General features: G+C 52.2%; 1 protein-coding gene across 2 annotated transcripts in view; it reads right to left on the reverse strand.

Annotated features, from left to right (window-relative positions):
- Window positions 1–658: 658 nt before the first annotated feature.
- Nipal3 (NIPA like domain containing 3) overlaps window positions 659–20933 on the reverse strand; it is a 45450-nt gene continuing 25175 nt past the window's right edge. The window contains exons 5-13 of one of the 2 annotated variants that reach the window (XM_058571051.1): window positions 20630–20689; window positions 19347–19492; window positions 16283–16379; window positions 13922–14057; window positions 12263–12351; window positions 10762–10825; window positions 8470–8564; window positions 7305–7336; window positions 4026–4159 (exon numbers count right to left, since the gene is read on the reverse strand). In XM_058571051.1, coding sequence (XP_058427034.1) covers window positions 7320–7336; window positions 8470–8564; window positions 10762–10825; window positions 12263–12351; window positions 13922–14057; window positions 16283–16379; window positions 19347–19492; window positions 20630–20689 — 704 coding nt within the window. In that variant the 3' untranslated portion in view covers window positions 4026–4159; window positions 7305–7319. Of the gene's footprint in view, window positions 4160–7304; window positions 7337–8469; window positions 8565–10761; window positions 10826–12262; window positions 12352–13921; window positions 14058–16282; window positions 16380–19346; window positions 19493–20629; window positions 20690–20933 lie in introns of both variants that reach the window. The other variant, XM_046468788.2, reaches the window with a different exon arrangement.

Genomic DNA, 20933 nt, shown 5'->3' on the forward strand with positions numbered 1-20933 from the left:
CCTTAAGCCTGGAGCAGCGGAGTTGGCCATCTATGGACTGAGACCTCAGAAACAGTGAGCGCCAAATAAAACTTTTCTTCCTCTAAAATTGTTCTCCTCGGGTCTTTTGGTCATGGCAGCAAACAAGCTGATTCAAACAAGAGGGAAACTATTGCTTCAATATAACACCCTGTCCTGAGGGGATGGTCCCAAGACTGCCCATCTATTAATTCATCTGCTCTTCATAGTAACCCTTAGGTAGTTAGCTAACCTTCCTTTTTCACAGATTTGGTGCCGAGATGTTAAGTAACTTGCCCTACACCACACTGCTAACAAGCCGTGCAGGTAGGATCTATGCTTTTAACCATTGCAGGGAAAAAGTGCTCAATTCAGCTTCCCTTGCATTGTGGGCATCTCTAGGTCTTCAGGGTTCATACAGCAGTCAGTAGCCATGTGTGGATTTCTAAATTTAAATTAAAGTGGAAGGAAATTAAAAATCCAGTTCCTTAGGCACACTAGCCACATTTAAAGTGTTCTACAGCTGCATGTGGACAATGGCTGCCATATAGGACAGTAATGACATCGAACATTTCCGCCGCCACAGAAAGTGCTATTAGCCAGTGTTGTTCTGGATGAATCTAGAAAATATCAGCCAAACAAAAGACTCAAATTCAATATATACTGCATGGATTTTTTTTTAATTAAATACCATCTCAGTGTTATTTGCACCTAGTATACATTTTTCTTTTTAAAAAATAAGACATGCTATATTAGCCATGAAGTTAACAAAATATAAGCATCCACATAGAATATGTCCTAAAGTGACTTCATTTACACAGATTCTCAGGGAAACACACAAGCGACTTTCTTTTGCCTACCAGCCAGTGTGGGGTCGATCCTAGGAACTCACAGGCTGCTGGGTGGGGCTTCCCGCACTGCCCTGATGGATGCCCCGTCTGCACAGCACCCTGGAGCTGGCTGGTTCCTACTAGAAACGCAGGCCCTGCCTTCCCTGCCCAGCATTCAATCCCATGCTGCAAAACCCATCTTCAAAGCAGTCTCTGAACATGTTTAATGTCTAATCAGGGAACCCAGAATCTCAGGCTGTACAACAGGGGGCAGAGGAAGACCAGAGATCAGCGGAAGTTTAAACCCACGTTTGGTGACGTTCCATCAGGTACCTGGCTGCCGGGAGGATGGGGCTGTTCAATGGGGCTTGGAGCATCAAGGGCTGGGAACGTCAGAGCCATGAGTGACAACAGGACTCAGAGCTGGGAGTGGCTCCTACCAGCCAGTGCGCATCACCATTAGTGGACAGTCCACTTTCACCTAGGGACAGCACCCGGGAATGGCCAGCCCAGGCAGATTCGGAACTCTGGACATGAGGGCCCCTCTTCGGCTGTCCTTTCCAGCTGCCTGAGACGATCCTCTGGCCACACTCGGGAAACCACCACAGCCTTCTGCTCAGCCTTGAGGGGTGGTGTCACTACCCAGACCTGAGGACAGGGAGCTGCCTAGGCCCTGGTGGCAGTTCCTGGGTGGCACTGTCATTGTCACCCAGGAATGACCCATAGCAGACCTGAAATTAAGGTGCTCTTGTATCCACACATCTCAAGAGAGCTGGCTGGCCCAAGGCCACATGGCTCATTAACCAAAGTGGGAAGGGACAGGGCTGGAGGGAGGCTGGGAGCACTCAGAAGGCCAAGGCCCATCACCTGGCTGGGTGCACTGAACAGCTCCCGCTGACCTTCCCTACCACTCCGCCCCTCCCTGACCCTAGAAAAACCACCCGGAAACAGGAATATCTTAAGAGCACTGAAACCTGATCCTATTTCCCCTTGGTGTGTCCTTGCAGGCCCAGAGGTTGACCTTGAAAGGTGCCTTCTCAGCCCGTTTCTTCCTCCACACTGAACAAGGCCTCCTGTCCACTCAGAGCTCATCCTGCCGTTCTCGTCCTCAGGAACCATCAATGGCTCCCAGGCCCTCCAGGGTACACTTTCCACTCTTCTGCCGGGTATTCAGGATGCTCAGCCTCCACTGCTGATCTTTCCTGGTTCATCTCCCACCTTTTTTTTTTTTTTTTTTTTGCAAATGCTGGCTCTTCTGCTGGGGCAGAGTGTGTGAGACCACCCCACTCTATAGGCTCTGCTTAAATCTTAGCTTGGCCCCGTCATTGTCACTACTATCTGTTCCTGGGGCCAGAATCACCTCCAATTCTGAAAACCCTTTGGGCTCAGGGCCTGGCCTGTTGCTTTCTGTGGTCTGCTCTTGGGGCTGGGAGTGTAGCTCAGGGGTAGAGCCCTTGCCTATTGTGTGCAAGGCCTGGGGTTCATCCCCAGCCGTGCAAAAAAGCGTGCACCTCTCACAGCCCTGCAGGAGTCGCCTGCATCCCTGTGTCTCCCCCTGCTGGCTGGAGGATGGGAACCCTGTCCTGCTGGTAGCTTTACCCTCTAAATGCTTAACGAGTAGTAAATACCTCATAAATATTGTTGAACAGTTTCGATACTCATCCTAAGGGAACAAAAAGCTCTTTGTTGCCTTGGTAGGCATTTAAGACAATACAGAAGTGGTTAACACACAATACAGAGTGGTTATCAGGACAACAGGAATTGTGAAGTCAGGGCGCAAAATCAGCATTAAGCACAATCTACAGAGATAAGTGACCTATCAACACTGGCCTGTTAACACTGTTATCTTGCCTTAGTTAAAGGCTGCCCTGGGAAGCAGCAGCTGATCTAAGTAGTACTCACAGGGTGGGGGAAAGCTACAGATCCTATAGGGCCACTCAACCTGCCGTAAGCAGCCCAGAGAGGAAATGGAAGCATAACTCTCACCTCCTAGCAGGGGCCCCTTGGGGTCCTAACAGCTGCCTCTTTCCACTGCAGGCTTTCGAGGGCTGTGATCTTGGGTTACTAGCTATGGTGCCATTTGCCAATGCAGATACTTGGGCCCTACCCCATAGGCCCACCTAAAATGTCTCCGTAGCTGGGGTGCAGGAATCTGCATTTTAAATAAACTCCTGAGGGACCCTTATGTTCATTAAAGTTTGCAAACCTTTCTTTCCTTTAAGATGATCAGGTCTGTGGCCAGAGGGAGCCACAGTCCATCTGTGAGTATAGCTGCTTCTCCCAGGCACAGTGCTGTGGCTGGGGACCCCAGCAGCCTGCACTGATTCCAGGGAAATGACCAGTACCTCACAGGTGGGTGGTGGGTCTCTGAAGGGAGAGCACAGAGGGGGTGGCTGCAGGCTGGCTCTGGGCTGAGCACCTCCAGACTTCCCAGCGGGTGTTGGGCGGGAAAGTAACTCAGATTTCCTGTCTGTCCTGTATAAAGACATCCTTGGCTCCAAGTCCTCCTATTCTCCCCCTTCTTCTCTAATTGCCCCATTCCTTTAGGGGAAACACGATCACGCAGTTCTCACAGGACCAACACCACGTTAGTTTCTAGAGCAGATCCAGCACTGATGACCAGAGGCCGAGGGACACTGCCAAGGTGCCAGTGACCGCGTGTTCCGCTCACAGCAGGTCTGCTATGCCCCTGAACGGAACGGAGCAAGTGGATACTGTCAAAAATACGAATTGTGAGTGAGACAGTGGGAGACGAGCCTGCGAGTGGCGGAGGATGAGTTTAGAGGTCCCCAGGGCTTCGCTGGATTTAGGAGTAAGAGCAGAATCTCTGCCTGCAGCGCCCAAGAGCATGGCAACCTTGGTCACTGCCTGGGGAGGCTCAGTGCCCTTGGGAGGCCAGAAGGCTAAGCCAGGCTGGGCTGAATTCCACGCAGCCCACCTGGAATACTCTTCTCTCCCTCCCCAACCTCCCCATTTGGAAGTTCAAGACCAAGGTCACAAGGCTTTCCAAGATCCCCCTTCTATAGAGTTCTCGATTAAAAAAAAAAAAAAACTTGAAAGGCAAGTTGTAGAAAGAAGGGAGCCGTCAGCCCGGCGTGGGCGGCCAGGGGGGTGAGCTGCAGTCCGGGAGGCTCACTCCTTCTTGGTGTGCTCCAGCACTCGGTAGGGAACCCCCGGGGCACTTCGGGAGCCGTGTTCCTCTTGCATGACTGGCAGTGTGGCAGGAGCGTAGATCTCGGAAATGCTGTCGTTGTTTTCCAGGGCCCCATAGGAAAAAGAAGCTTTGAGGTCAGGCTGCACCGTCATCCCCTTGTCATGCATGTTTTGCATCCCTGAAATGAAATCCATGCCCCGTCATTATGCAGAAAGGAGGCCCAAGAGGCTGCGCCTTCCTCCACCCGCCACACTAAGCAGGCAGCCAGGGGCCAGTCATGTGCACGCCCATTTCCTGAATGCTTTAGGTTGAAAAGAGAACACTCAGAAAGGGACAGTTGCTAAGCAACAGAGATAAGTCTTCAGGAAATATGCGCACAGACCAGCCACTGACCAGCCACTGTCTGGAGGAACCACAAGTGGACCTAGAATGAGATGGGATGTGTGTTTGGACCCACGGCGGGGTGGAAAGGGCACCATGCTTTGGATGTGGTAGATGCCAACACTCGACTGCTGAATGAACTCAGAAGTCAGAGCGCTTCACTGTACTGTTGAGGGATGAGAGTAACTTAGGCATCATGGACATGAGGGGGGCAGATGCATCATGATGCTTGGAGGGTGCTGATCTTCAACACCAGCATCCCCTGTCCAAGTGCAGGGTGACGTACGGCCATGTTAGTGCTCTGTGGGCACGTGACGCTGGGTTTCTACTCACATTTGAAGGCAGAGATCTTAATGAATTCCTTTAGCCTTACCCTGTCACTCCTCCAGTTAGGGGGGACCTGGTTACTTTTGAGGGCATCTCTTCTCTTGTCAAGGAATAGACTCTCAGATTCTCCTGTCCCCAGGATGAGTTAGAAGAAGCTGACTGCAAAGTGTCTTCCTGAAGACACGATGGGTAACAGCTGGCATCTGATGGCTTAACGTGCCCCCAAGTAGTAATAGTGCCAATGGTAACAATGGTGACTGACAGTGGCCGAGGTCTGAGTGTTCAGATGGTGGCAGACACTGTTCTGAACAGCTGGACGGTTGTTTTTCACACGACCCTCACAGCTGCTGCTGAGGAGAGTGAGGCAGTTGGAGGCTCACTGACCGAGAACAGCAGCTCTCCAGTGGCAGTGCCAGGCTGCCAATCCAGGGGGCCACACTCTGAAGCCACTCTTAGCTGGAAGGCTGTGTGGTCTCCCCACATATCTGCACTGAATCCCCAAAGGATTCTAGGACAGGGGTAGCTGCCGCCCTCATTTCCTAGATAAGAAAACAGATTCAGTGGCTGGGGTTGTGACTGAGCGGGTAGAACGCTCGCCTTGTACGTGTGGGGCCCTGGGTTCTCTCCTCGGCACCACATATAAAATAAAGGTACTGTGTCCACCTACAACTAAAAACATATTAAAAAGAAAGAAAACAGATTCATAGAGAAGGAGCAATGTGCTTGGGATCACACAGCCAGTGAGACACGGGGCTGGGCTCTGCTCTTCTCCAGCCTGCAGCTGGCCCGGGAGCACCCAGTCTGTGGAAGGCCCCTTGCCTCCATGTGGCACATGACTCAGATAATGGTCATTTGAAGGGCACAGCTGAAGAGTCTGTGGTTTGGATTTGGGGTGACTGTTCCTCAGGGAAGAGGAGTGGCTTACAAGGCATTGTTTAGCTTTTGATCTTGACAATGTTCCCCAGGCAAAGAGGACCAGGAACACACCTACAGTTGAGCAGATTCAGGTTTATGGATGCACCCCAGTAAGATGCACGCCCTGGGGAGCCAGGGGTGTGTGAGTCACAGGGTGTCCGAAAGGATTCATTCTGGGATTTGGGTGGGGGTGGGGCGGGGTGGGGAGGGGTCGAGGAAGGGAGGCTCTGCTGTGGCTCCAATGCTGTCCAGAGAGCGCGGCTACTTCTCCTGGGATCTTCTTGAGGTCTTCTCGAGGAGGGAAGCCTAGGCTGAGGCTGCAGATGTGACTGGCAAGGAGGCAGGAGGGTCTCACACTAGCCTGCGGGGTGCAGGGTGGGCTGCTGGTCTTTTTATGCGGTGTGGAAAATGTTTATGTTTTGTCTGTGCTCAGACATGACAACAGAGTGGCCCTGTTTGTGTGGTCACCCATGATGGCCAGCGTGGCCTTGTGCTATGGTTTGGATCTGGAATGTCTCCCAACAGCTCACGCATTGAAAGCATGTTCCCCAAGGCAGCAAGGTGCAGAGGTGGGCTCTCAGGCAGGACTGGATCCTGAGGGCTCTGACCTCATGAATGGACTAATCCACTGATGGCTGGGAGTCGGGAGCCGGGTGGAGGGAGGTCACTGAGGCTGTGCTCTTCCTCTCCCTGTTTCCTGCCTGCAGGAGCTGAGCAGCTTCCCTCCACCATGACATTTCTGCCTTGGACTTGGCCTGTCACAAACTGGACTGGAACCTGTGAGCCAAAGTAAGTCTTTCCTCCCTCAAATTTTTCTTGTCAGGGATTTTGGTCACACAATAAGCTTATCTGCCACTGGAGATGTATGACATGGTTCTGCTCAGCAGGAGGCATCAGAGCCAGCAGAGGACCAGTGGGCTCCTGGGATGGGGGTGGGGGGCTGCTTCTCTCTTCTCAGGTTCAAGGAGGCTCTGGATCCCTAATACTTAAAGCCAATCTAAACTGACACGTAGCGGATTTTTGGAATTTGGAGACCTCTCGAGCAGCAGCTACTGGTCTGCTGTGTGGATAGCAATCCAGGCAGACAAAAGGCCAGGTCCTCCTGCTGACTAGGACACCGAGGGGCTGGAAGACAGACTGTGGCAGTTTCGTTGTGCCTGTGCTACCAGGTCCAACAAGCGTTTGAAAACTTGCAAAGTTTTTTAAAGCAAAAGGGAAATGAAACAAAATTCAAGCTGGCATCTACCATGTCCCAGACACAGTGCAAGAGGCCCTTCCGTATGACACCACTGCCCCGGAAGGAACCCAGTTTACAAGTGAGGATGAGCAGGTGGCAAAGGTGGGATTTGAATCCAAGTCATCTGCACCACAAGCTCACACTCTTCACAGGACAGAACACGCCTTGAATCAGGAGTGTCCTGACAGCCACCCTGATAGGGTAGGGTCTCCCTTCCTTGATGTCTGACCTCCCCTCTAGTCACAAGGTACAAAGAGAAAGTTCAAGAAGCACACCTACAAACAGGCCACAGAATGTTGGAATCTAAGATTACCCGAGGTTACCTTCTATTTTCCACCAAAAATGTCTGTATATATGTATATACAAGTATTTGTATAGATATATACACATACGTAGTTCACAAACACGAACGCACATACACATACACATACACATACACGCACACACGGAGTTGACACCTCACCTATCTGGAATTCAGCTATCCAGCGCCCTCATCTATCCGGAACACAGCCGAGAAACAAGGAAGTAAGCAAAAAAGGCATCTGAGCAGCCAGATTAGACGTTTCAAGGTCCATGCACCAAAGCCCATGCACTTGACTCCTAGGGGAGCCTCGGGTCCCCACCTTGGAGCTCACTCCACTTGGTTTTACACGTAACTTGAACAAGCGGGGTGAAATGGGAAGAGTGACGTGGAGCTGCCCTCCTCAGGCAGGCTGGTCACAGCGAGAATGACAGACAACAGCTGGACAGCACGAGGTGAGGAGGTAATACAGAAAGGACAATCAACTGCTTTCGCTGGGGATGGGTGGTAAGGGAGCACCTCGGTCAGCCCTGAGGACACTCCTGTGTCACAGAATCACCACCCAAAAGCTGCTCTGTGTCATCAGTGTGTCTGCATTTTGTTAATGAAGAATGGAGATTATGTTTTAGAGAGAGAGCTCCACCTTACATATTTAAGTTCATGGTCACTGGCAACCTACAGAATCCAGGACAGCAACTCTCGCTGGGGCTGGCCCAACACCCGACTCCCCAGCCCGAATCCCTCTTGGCTGCACAGCACTCTCGGTTCTCTGCTGGCCCCGCCACTCCCTGCTGTGCAGCGCTGGGCGGATTCAGGATTCACGTGTTTATGTTACTGTCCAGGCTTAAAGGCATCTGACCTTGTGCTTCTCAGCTCCCCGGAACATTAGAACAATCCACTCCCTTGTGGAATCCAGGGAGTGAGGTTATAGGATTTGAATTTCATTCATCCTGTTTTCCTTCCCCTCTCTGATCATTTCATTCCAACAAGATGAATGGATTTTTCCACTTTCAGGCATGAAGCCTGGCGCTGCAGATCATAATTACATTCAGTGTGCATCAGGGTTTTCTCTAAAAGATCCCAAAATAGTCAGGGGAACGGGCAAGATGTACTCTCAAAACCATCCGAGGTGCCTTAGCTGTTGCCTCCTCTTCTGCACAATGAGATTTAAAAAAAAAGAAAGAAAGAAAGAAAAAACAGTCACACTGTAAAGGCACAGAACACAGTTCCTGTACCCAGCCCAGAGCTGCGCGCGTCTCTTTTGCAACAGGAAATGGCAGTCATTCTATACAGAGGGCCAGTGGGACATGTGGGGTCTGAACGTTACCTGGCATGGCATCCATGGAAATGTAGGGCTCAAATGGAATGGCTTTCTTCCTGTTCCGCGTGATTAAGAAGACGCCCAGGAACGCAATGAGGCACCTGAGGGAGGGAGATAAGGGACTCTTGCAATCACAGGTGCTAAGGGAAAGGCCCCACAGCCCAGAGAGCGGCCAGGCTGGGGGTGGGGGGGTATGAACACTAGTTGAATAATAACAGCCCAGCAGCCCACGTGCCCCGCAGGCACCAAGCTGTAATCAGAATAAATCAGACTCTCCTGATTCTTTCACTTCTACTCGGTCAGGAGTCTCAGAACCTTGTCTTTAAAAACAAATATAAAAACAGAAGTACAGAAAAGTAAAAATCTTTAAAAACTGAAAAGGGGGCTGGCTTCCTGTGCCCCCCCAGCCCCCCTCCGCACTCCAGGTAGGTGTGTAGTCTTCCCCAGTATTTTTCTATTTTTTCCTGATAGCTTATGTAAACTAGTTTCTAAAAATAGATGTATAATTTACATGCAATAAAATCCAAGAACCCTAAATGTACATCTGGGTGGCTTTTGCTTCTATCATCAGGTCCCAGGCCCAGACAGAACCATTCCCCCCCCCCGCCCCTTGTAAGCTTTCTGTGCCACTTCCAGATGCAACAGGAAATGGCAGTCATTCTATACGGAGAGAGCCTGTGCCTGACTTCTCACTATGGACGCCATTTACCTATTTTCAAATTCTCCTTAGTCAAATCGTACAACCTCTACTTCTTATATCCAATAAATTATTTTTAAGATTCATCTACTTGGGCTGGGGTTGTGGCTCAGGGACAGAGCGCTTGCCTTGCATGTGTGAGGCCCTGGGTTCGATCCTTAGCACCATATAAAAATAAACAAAATAAAGATATTGTGCCCATGTATAATTAAAAGGAAATTAAAGAAAGATTCATCTACTTTATTGCATGTATTAATAATTCATTAGTTTTAGTTGTGTAGCACCCATCGTTTGAATATTCTATACTTTTTTCTGCTCTCCTGTTGAAAGACATTTAGGGTGTTTCTCATTGGAGCTTATTATAGATAAAGCTACTATAAATACTCATATTGGAGACATTTTACCAAAATATGCACTCATTTCTTTTGGGTAAAAATCTAGATGTGGAGGGCTGGGGTTGTGGATCAGCGGTAGAGCGCTGGGCTAGCAAGTGCAAAGCCTTGGGTTTGATCCTCAACACCACATAAAAATAAAGGTATTATGTCCAATTACTACTACTAAAAAAAAAAAGAGAGAGAGAGAAAGACATCTAGATGTATGAATTGCTGGAACATGGGGCAGGCCCCACTTTTAAAAAAATGTACCTTTTTTTTTTCATGTAATGCATCCTACAAGGGGTTCTTTGTCAGCACCTACAGGCTGGCCTCAAGTTTTCAAATGGCACCATAGCGCTTTACTATACAAATACAGCACAACTAATTTATCCTATGTCATCGATATTAGCTTACCTCTAATTGTTAGCTTATATAATTAATTTAAAAATTAAATACTTCATGTGTCTTTTATGTTCCCCTTCAAATGTTCTTCCAAGTTAAGTTTTACAAATTGAATGCTACATTAAAAAAGTATACTTATTTAACATGTTTATTGATGTTGACAAATTGTACCCCCACATTGAAGTACCCCTGGTCTCCCCTGCCACTTACTCTGAGACACAGAAAATTCTGGTGGTTCATTTTCAAAATCTAGTATTCCTCCTTAATTGGATCCAATTGTAGCCCTTCTCTTTTGCCCACCCTAATTCTAAAATTAGCCAATTGCATTGGATTGTCACCCTGAACTCCTCCAATCAGGGTGAAGGACAGCACTGGCCATGTTCAAGATGTAAGCAGGTGGACTCGGGGCGCGCGCAGGTGCACTTGCTAGCCAGGTTCGGGAAGCCCCCTCTGCTAGAAGCATAGGTTTGCCTTGCCGACCCCCACCCCACTTCTGAGCCCGTGTTTGATTTCTCATGGCACCTCCTTATTTCTACTGTAGCCAACAGAATATTATCAATCCTATTAAGTTTCTGCAAAATGTTGGTCTCTTATGGAACTTTAATGTGTTTCTTAGATGTGGGGTAAGGATGAGAGCCTTTTCATGGGTCAAAAAGGTATTGTTTTAGAAATGACCAAGAGATTAACACCCCAAAGAGAAGAGAGGAGGAGGAGATATTGAGGAGTAAGATGGAAGGTCCAGACCCACAGCTCCCTGGCTCTGAGGGATCCTGAGACTGGAGCCCAGACCCCTGCTGTGCCTGGCCCAGCGTGCCTGGGACTCACCCGAGTGCAAACATGCAGATGTGCAGCGCGTCCTCCCCGACGAAGTCCAGGTAAAACACTGCACCTGTGTCAGCCAGGAATAAAAACGTCACCCATCTGTCTGGGATGGGCTAGCTCTTCCCTGCAGGGAACAGATGCCTGGAGACATTAGAGTAACGACTAAAAGCCACCTAGGGGAACAGATGGTCTCCCTGTCCCCAACCCTGCAAGCCCCCTCTCATCTTTACCTTTCTTTTTTGAATGTTTTGAGATAATATCAGACTCCACAATTGCAGAGTCCCACGTACCTACCCTTCCTCCAGCTTTTGATCATGTAACCACAATGCATGATCAAGACCAGGACAATGACACTGCCATGATGCTCCTAATGGATGCCACCGACCTACTTTACCATTCTCACACACACGCACGCACATAAGGCACGCACGCCTTCGCCCCTCCCCGCTGTTTGGCTGGATACACAGCCCCTGTGTCTGCATCCTCAGGGGCTCTGGGCCATGGTGGTCAGCGGATGCCCAGCCAACAGCTCCACTATTGCAGTGTGGGGGTACCGCGCCCACTGCGCTGCCCTGCAGCCTACTTCTGTCTGGCATCGCTGCAACCCCATGGCTTCCTACTGTATTCCGGGGCTCCTACCCCCTGCTTGGCTCATTTCTGACTCAACCACAGCATCTGCTATTGCTTGCAACCTTGACTTGTTTACCATCTTCTTGACCAAGGTTCTCGGTTGGGACTTAGCTGTGGCTGCTTGGGTGGAGCCGCTCACAGCCCAGGTCCTGGGAGGCTGTGTGCCCTTGTTCCTGCCCCTGAGAATGGATCTGGGTCCAACCTGTCCTAAGTGCAGGGCGCCGCTGCCCAGCCGGGCCCTCTTCCAGCGGAGGTGCTTGGTCCTTATCAGCTTGTTTACTCTGAGGACTTTTAGTCACCATTGCAATTTTAAAAATAAACAACAAGCTCATTGATACACTTGAAACCTCGCAAGCTGCTTGAGAAAAAAACTGGAAAAAAAAAATTGGGGGTGGAATGGAAGAAAAGGGGACTCTAATTAAATGATCGCTTTCTGAGCAGCTACGATGTTGCATACGCTTCAAATACTCACGACCTCTAAAAATGATGTAGCACAGATGTCTGATCACTTGGCTAGTAGGGGCTGGGGTGCTGTAGATGACAACCCAGATTGTTGAAGAAACCCTGCCTGGGATCTCCAAGCAGTATGGGGCAGAGGCACTTGGATCATATGTAATGCTATTCTAGGAGCTAAGTGTGATTACTCCCATTTTGGAAACATGGAACTGAGCTCAGAGGGCTTAAGTGACTTTACGAAGGTCACACAGTGAGCATATCTGCACTGAGATGCTAACCCAGGTCTTGCACATTCTCCATGAAGTCACATGACTCCACAGGCAGAACCAGTCAATGGGGCAGTGGTCAAGCCCCTACCCACTGGGGTGATGCCCCTGCTGCTATGGCAGAAGACAGGAACCTATGATGGCCCCCTTACCTGCAGTGATGGCCACAGTGGTGGACAGGATGTAGCCCACACTGGCAATCAAGGAGGAGTCGTAGATCTGGGAGGCTTGGCTTAAGAACCTGCAACACAAGCACTCGGTCAGGGGCCAGCTAAGGCTGTGACAGTGCAGCTTGGTCTGAAGCGTGAGGGGACATCCTCGGGTTAGGAGAGTGGCCTCCTCACATTAGGGACACCTGTGTCCTAGGTCTGGGGCCCACCCCAACCCCCAAGTGGGCACCACCTTCCTGTTTTGCACTTTTGATCGCAGGATCTCATCATCTGAGATGCCTGTCCCACCTCTTCTCACCCTGAAAAAAGCCACTCCTGGGTCTCTTCCACCTGCCACCCCTGCCAAGAAATGCTTAGAGCACATGTCACAATTTGCCTGGTGCTGTACTTATTTTTAAAAATTTTCTTCTAAATTCAAAATAATGTGATCATTGCAGTAAATACAGAAAAAAAAGAGAAAAGTAGATTCCCTCCTGATCTCTGCATCCGTGATTAACGCTATCTCAGAACAGATTCCTCATCCTTTCTGGGGTGGCATTCTGGGGAGGACACCCCACACACCGTCAGCTGTAGCTCTCTGTTTATGGGTTGTCCCCCATCAGGGCTGTGAGTGCCTTGGGCAGGGACTGTGGCTCTGTGCTGGGCTCCCTGAGAGGAGCCAAAGCCCCTGGCAGGCATCCACGTATGCCCTGGGGCTCAGCAGAGGCTGCACCAGGCGCTGACTCCCTGGGGACAACTGGAATTCTCTGCAGTGGACTAAAAATAACCACAGTCCGAATGGTGGTGGTGGTGATGACCATCTTCAGGAAGAGCTGATGAGCACAGGACGTTATCTGGGGACTGCACTGGGTCTGTGTGACGCTTGGGCAGGGACTACTCTCCTTGTGATGGATAGCCCGTGCCCCAGGGAGGCTGAGCAGGAGGCCGGGAGCTGGACGCCTGGGCTCAGCTCTGGGCCCCGCCACTCCCCAGCTCAGTTCCCCATGTACAGAAAGGGGACAGCACCTCCCTCCAGAGGACCAGATGAGCAAGTCCTGTGAAGCACAGTGCGGCCCCGTGGGGGACCCTGGGGGCCTCATGGCTGTGGACACCAAGCCCAGGGCTGGCTTCTGAGCTGAATGAGCCTCATGCCCCTCCTCAGGCTGGCCACCTGCAACATTGCTGGGGCAACAGGGCTCAGGGAGAGGCCCAGGCCTCCCTCGGGGTGGCTGGTTCAATTCCTGTGCTGAGAGAAAGGAACGCACACTCTCGGACTTGGGAAGGTTTGGGGTGATTTCCTGAGGAACAGAAATGACCCCCCTTACTTTCCCATCTAGCAGACAAGTGGCCGCCTCCTAGGGAGGGCAAGGCCTCATCTGAAGTCCTCAGATGGACACATGCCCGCCGGGAGAAGAGGGGGAGCCAGGCTGCCTCACCGCAGGTCCTCACAGTGTGGGGGAACAGAAAATCCACCCTGGGCTTGTCTTTCAGGTGGCACAGAGTCCCTCCTCGTGACAGCTCAGCGCCCTTCTCCCTCCTGTAACCTGGAGGTCAACCCCGGGATCGGATCCTCCCCATGGCTTTAAAACCCAATGCTGTCAGATCCAGAGGACACAAGAGCCCTGCGTGGCAAGGCCTGGGCGGGAAAGCCCTGTGACTCACGCGGCTTGGTAGATGGCGGTGGCCACCATGCACACGAACATCACGTAGAAGATGGGGTAGTCGAGCTGCAGGTTCCCCTGGATGGACAGGACCAGCATCCCAGCCACAGCCTTGACTGTCACCACTGTCATGGAGCCTGCAGATGGAGGACAAGGGCACAGGTAGTCCCGGGAGATGCGGGAGTCAGGCGGGTGTATGACCCCTAAGGACCTGGTGAGAGATGAGGGTCGGCCAGTAGCCAACCTGCTAACGGTGAGATGAGATATTTGGGTTGTTTCTCTTCACCTCTCATCAAAGAAATGGGGAGGGGGCAGCAGAACAGACAGGTGTTTCCAGCTCGCCTCAGGGGGCCAGTGTGCTCAGTCCTCTGCACCTGAGTGCCCACCCCGCGCCCGGCTCGCAGCGGAAGCACAAGGCCCAAAGGAGCTTCAGGTGGATAAACGAACCTCCTTGGAGCAGCAGCCTCATGGCGGCCATAGGAAAAACACGGTGTGCCAAGGGCCCGGGAGCTTTTCAATGCTCAGTCATTTGCATTTTTAAAAACGTTTATCCCAAGAAGTTTCCAGTGTTTCAGAACGCACGCCCCGTGCCATGCACACACACTCCCCATGCGTGTGTGCTTATGTATTTTAGAACTCTAGTCACACAACACTGTCCTCATGTGGCATATACATTATAAACCAGGACAGGAAATATAATTTAAAAGGGAAATGAAAAAATATCACCTGGGTAGCCTCAGCAGAGCGTCCCATCACCCTCTGGAGACCATGGCCTTGACCCGGGGTGCAGGACGGCTCCTGGGCACACACCATCAGGTGCCCTGCCAGGCAGGGGTTACAAGAACAGACCTCGAGCAGGAGGTGAGTGGGGCCTGGCCCAGTCCCTGCTCTGCCCTCTCTAGCCACAGCCTGTTGCACAGTGGCTTCTGGGCCCCTTGGCCATTGCACCAGTTTCCAAACAGCCACTGAAGATGGGCTCGTGCCACCAGGCTGCCCTTGGGAGATGAGGGGACTGGCCCGCTGCCTCAGAACCGCTGGCCTTCCTACCCCTGAGGAGAGGATGCTTCTGGACTCAGGTTCCTCCAACCCACTTGGAAAGTCGTCACCAATGAATGAAGGACCTATTGACATTGTGACAGGGCTGAGCCTCAAAACACCATGCTTAGCCAAAGGAGCCAGTCACCAAGGCCACGGGCTCCACACAGAGAAGACGCTCGAGGGCAGAGCTCTGAGGAAGGACGTTGGGTGGGGGGACGCTGGGGCTGGGCAAGGGATGCTGGGCCGGGGGAGGGGACGGGAAGTAACTGTTCACAGCACGAGGTTTATTCTGGGGGTGACAAAGCCATTCTAGCACTAGAGGAGGGCTGCAGAGCTCCGGGGTTGCACTAAGAGCCCCGACATGTGGGCTTCCAATGGGTGGGTGGGGGTATGCCATATAAATTCTAACTCCATAAAGCTGTCCCACCAAAATAATAAATTAGAACAATGCAAACCTGTGCTCAGGGATGGCTTTTGGGGGAGGGGCAGAAGAGAAGCCACAGGAACCGGGTCTTCGTGCCCATCCCACGTAAGCCCTGATCCTCCCGGCCAGTTGGGGTTCTCTTGTACCCCTTTTTAGAGTGAGGACAGTGGCTTAAACAGGGAAAGTCACCAGCCGGGGACCATAGCATCAGCAAGAGGCAGCGCCCAGCAGATGGGTGCCCCCTTCTCCTATGAAGTTACATGCAGGTGGGTCCGTCTGTCCACTAACCAGACTCAGGAGCCATCTCCCCAACAGAACCATCCTTCTGAAAGGACAGGAGAGGGATCGAGAGACGGAGAGAGGGAGAGAGGAATGGGGGGAGAGGGAGAGAGGTGGGGGGAGGGAGAGAGGAATGGGGGGAGGGAGAGAGGGAGAGAAGGATCTGGCTTTGCCTTGAGCCCAGCATGGATTCTGCATGGCCCCTGGAGGGCTGCGCCACCTCCGGCCTCCTCTAAGTGACCTCTGGGCTCGCCTCCCTCGCTCTGCCTGAGGCTTCCTCTCTGTAGATGCCAAGGCCCCACTCACACAGCCCATGTGGTTGCCAACCTGCCCAAGGCCATCGCCTCCTTCTATGAAGGCTCCCGAGGACAGAACGAGTCTGTCCCTCTGTCCCACTGTGGAAGCAGCAGCTCCCGGCTCTTAGGAGGCTCCTTTGAGTGAGGATCCTGGAAATGAAGGGGCTGCCTCCCTCAGCAGGACCCCTGCTCCTGCAGCTATCCACAGAGTGCCCACCCTGGTTGGCATCAGAGGCTTCTGCATCCAGAGGCCTCAGCTCCATCAGCAAAACCCCCATTTCCTTCTGAGGCCACTGGCAAAACCCCACCCCCAGGCCCCACTCACCTAGCAAAGCCACCAAGAGGAGAATCACGATGATGCTGTTGGCGTTCTTCTCCTTGTAGAAGTAGAGCAGCAGGCAGAAGAGAATGATCTCCACCAGCTACGGGGCAGCAAGGGGAGGTCAGAGCGGCCACCGAGGGCCCAGGGGGGCGTCCCTGCAGGGCAGGGCCATCTGGCCTGCCGCTCTCTCAGTTACGGGCCCTCTGAGTTAAAGGGACTGAACACCAAGCGTTTCCACTGCCAGATCCAGTGGGAAGGAAATGCCCCGGGAGGGGTCCTGTCCCTGGGCAGCATGGGACAGCTGCTGCTCCCTCAGGCCAGAGCTTGGAGGGAGATGGGCCGCCTCATCTCCATCGGTCTCATCAGGTTGAGATGGGCTGTCCCCACGTCACTCCTCCAGGGGTGTCCCCATCACACCTGGGCGGGTTGAAGAGGAGACACTTGTTCACCCAGCAATTTGGTCAGGAACACAGTGTTCACCCCCCTTGTCCCAACCCAGGAGGAGGAAGGCATCTGGAGTGAGGGTCAGCTGAGCTGTCTCCAAACTGGTGTGTGACCTTGGGCAAGTCGACTTCCCTAACCCTCAGCCACCTGCTCTGAGTCGCAGGGATAATAATCCTAACTCTCCAGGGACAGAGGAGGCGCTTACTAAAGAGCCTGGTCATGGGGCAGGCCTTGTTCTCAGCGCTTTATCCCCATCACACTCATCAGCAAAATAATTCTATGAAGTGGATGTGGTCACAAGTGAGCCAATGGCAGAATGGGGCTTTGAACCTGGGCAGCCTGGCTCCTGGACCATGGACAGTCTCACCAGACCACGTGGTTGAGGTCAGGGCCAGGTGCTCCGTTGGCAGAGCTGACTACCAGACGCCCAGCCTGAACTCTGAAAGGTGCCCCCCACCCTGCATCAGTGACTGTCCTTTCCACCCTCAGAGCCCAGGCGTTTGGCCGCAGCTTCCCCGTCAGCCACCAGCACCCAGCAACTCAAAGCAGGAACTGGGACAGGGCTCAGCGCCCCGCCAACCCCACACCCTACAGAATCTGCTTCGCAAAGAAACCAACGCAGAAACATCAACGGGTGTTTGAAAAAGAAAAAAATTAACATCCTTATGATTAGAGGCCCTAAGACACAAGCCATTTCTGTCGGGAGTCACCTCGGCTCCAAAGACTAACTTCCCCATACCCCGAGAAGAGCCGTCCAATGGTGAGCCCTGCTGGCTCACATGATCCTTACCCACCAGACTAGCCCTGCTGGCTCACATGATCCTTACCCACCAATCAGACTAGCCCTGCTGGCTCACATGATCCTTACCCACCAATCAGACTAGCCCTGCTGGCTCACATGATCCTTACCCACCAATCAGAAAGCACCCCAGCCAACTGTCAAACCTTTCAACCATTAAACTGTCATAACCATCAAACCACCCGGGCTCTATAAAGATGCAGAGCTGTTCCTCAATAAACGGGCATTTTCTCCGATGACGATGAGCCTTGTTCATTCTTTCAGTTCCCGTGTCCCCTGCTTCTCCCCGGCCTTGGTTCCAGTAACTATGTATGGTATTTTGTCATTGCCACAGTCAGGGTGTGACCTCCTGTTGGGAGGATTCTGGTTACATTAACAATCTCATTTGCACGAGGCCATCATAATCATCTTCCGTTGCTAGGGACACCCCACCAGGCAGATGTGGGGGTCACCACCAACAGCCCCAGGTCGTGCCTGTGTTCAGCAGGGGTGGGCTGGGGTGGGGTCCCAATCTTCCCGATGGTTCTTCACGCTTCAATGAGTGCTCCAACAGCCCTTGGCGCTAAGTCCCCAGGTGGCTGCCCGGGTGCTGGCGTCTCCTGAGAGGCCCTGAGTCCTGTGAGGACTGTCACACTCATCAGCAAAACAATTCTATGAAGCGGATGTGGTCACAGTCCCAAGTAAGCCAATGGCAGAACGGGGAAATCAGAATCTCACTGATTTCTTAACCCTCCATGTCTGGCTCACGGGAAGCATGCAGTAAATAGTTATTAATCTGGTCTGGCCAAGTCTCTGGCTGGAAGCGCTGCCTCACAGTGACGACAGAGTGAGACAAACTGACTCTGGGCATCTACCTGGTGCTGGGTGACCTACACGTCTCCTCATGTAGCTCCAACCACAATCCCAAGTCCAGTGATTCTTGCCACTTCACAGAGAAGAAAACAGAGAGAGAAACTGACTTGCCCAAGGCCACACAGCACATGAGGGATTTGTGCTCAAGACTCCCTAAGTGAAAGGGCTGCTTGGGCCAAGGCTTCTTGGGAGGGGCAAGACCTTGGCTCTGTCCTGTGCACCCTTCTCCATGCCCACTAGGGAACTTCGGACCTGGCTGGCGGTAGGGAGATGGTCAGGGGAATCCATCCTCTTCCTGGGGCCTCTCAGAGGAAAAGGATATTCCAGGGAACTCGAGGCCCAGTCAGGGTCCCGGCTGCTCAGATCAGAGGAAGACAGTGAACGCCAGGCAGCTGGCCCTAGGGGAGCAGGTGGCAGGCGAGGCCAGATGGCCTGGCCTTCATACCCAGCTCTGCTGCCACGGAAGGGACGCGGACCCTGAGCACGTCAGCTCACCTCACGGAGCCCCGGCTGCCCCTCCTGGCCTTCCATCAGCTGCCAACAGCTGGGTGGCACCGGGGAAATAATGTGCTTAAACCTTTTAGGATTTTAACTTGTCACAAAGATTTTCAGTGGTCACTGTAAAATTCTGGATGAAAGATGAAGAATAAATGAAAATGAGTCAAAATTCCATCTCAGAGACGACTCCCTGGAATTTGTTTTTTTCATGTGGTTTCCACAGATACAATCTATGGACCAACCTGAACAGCCCCAGAAATGTGAGGCTGGCATCATGCCACGTGCGGCTCTAGTTGTCACTGAGGACGAGCGACATCCACACTCCTGTGAACTGCGACTCCCACCAGCCTGGCCTCAGAGACTGTGAGACGTGCTGTGATTCCTGGAATCCCCTACTGCTGGGTACGGAGGTTTCTGCTTCCTGGACCCGATCCCCTCCTGCCATCTCAGGTGAGGCCCGGAGCCTTCTCTTACCGTGTACAGGAGGAAAGGCCAGCTCACGAGGTGCCTGGTGATGTTCTCGCCCGTCATCTTCTCGTGGCTGTTGGGGGCGAAGGTCACCAGCAGGTATGTGCCCACGATTGCCAAGCCGCAGCCCACGAAGGACAAGACATAGCGCCCTGCAGGGAGGGAGGGGTGTCAGTGGCCTCTGTGGGCACAGGCCCAGAGCAGGGGGTGCCTCAGTAACACAAGGTCAGGTTTTCCTTGAAGTACCTGAGACCTGTTTGTATTTGGGGGTTTTCTTTAAAAAATAAATTATCTTCCTTAATGCCCATTCTTTCTTTTTCTTTTCGATACCAGGGACTGAACCCAAGGGTGTTAAACTACTGAAGCACACCCCAGCCCTTTCGATTACTTTTTATTTTGAGACAGAGTCTCATTTTGTTGCTTACAGCCTTGCTAAATGGCTGAGGCTGGCTTCAAACCTGCAATCCTCCTGCCTCAGCCCCCAGAGCTGCTGGGATTACAAGCGCATGCCTCCATGCCTGGCTCTGTTGTTTTTTTCTGAAGTACTCTCTGTGATCTAAAATGATCTGATTTGGTTGTTTGCTTGTTTATTGTATCCCCAACACACATTCACACCAAGAGACTAGCATCTCTGTGGGAGCAGGAACCCCGTCTGCTATATCCCCAGCACCTACAACACAGCATGGTACTTGGTTATTGGGGGGAACACTTCTTCCCCGCTCCTCATGTTTCCATGTGGAGGGACCTCTGTTAAAGTAACATTTCTACTTGTAATACTGTTGGTCCATGTTTTCCACTGGGTGGAGCTGACCTATTCTTAAAAGTTTAAACCTAGGGGTTTAGATATTGGTCTCAGGGCTAATTGGGAGCTGGGGCACATTGTGGGAGCTGTGAATAAGTTCTTGGGGCTGCATACCTAAGCTGCAGGCTCCAATCCCGCCTTTATTGGTAGCAGTGAGAACATCCGGCCTCCTGGGTTTGACCCTATTACTCTGGAACTCAGTGCACCTTTTCCCAGGCCTCAAAGCTCCCAGTAATAGATGCTCAATAAATGCAGACCGGATGGAGTGAATGAAGGCCCATTTTCAAAAGTCTCACAGACGATTCTGGTGTGTAGCCTGGCCTGGGGACCAGTGATCAAAACACCCAGCTCAGGGGGTGCTGAGGACAGTACAGAATCACAGACAGGGATAGGCGGTAGGCAGTCTCTTAATTGGGGTAAGCTAGTTTTATCTTGAATAAAAAACACAAGCATAAAACGCAGGACGGGGATCGAGGGATGGACTTACTCAGAAAGTCTCTAGGTTTCCATTTTTCTTTGATGAATATGATTCCTATGATGGCGCTAGCTGGAAGGAGAGAGGACAGAAGAGAGAAGTGAGGCTGCTGTCACTCAGAGGACGTCCCTTTGCCTGTGCCCTCGGGGCTGGCTCGTTCCAGGGGAGCTTGTTACTTCCTGACCTCTCACTCCCAGGAGCCCAGTCCCCTCTGTCCCTGTTCCTCCACCTCGGGAAGGAGCCCCTCGAGTCTCCCAGGGTCCCCAGGAGCCAGATAACGCCCAGGAGCCACGGTGGAGGCCCCTCGCTAGAGGCG

The sequence above is a fragment of the Marmota monax genome, unplaced genomic scaffold, assembly GCF_021218885.2.
Source record: "Marmota monax isolate L192 unplaced genomic scaffold, Marmota_monax_Labrador192_F-V1.1 WCK01_AAM20220418_F8-fsc00008, whole genome shotgun sequence".
Classification (NCBI taxonomy): domain Eukaryota; kingdom Metazoa; phylum Chordata; class Mammalia; order Rodentia; family Sciuridae; genus Marmota; species Marmota monax.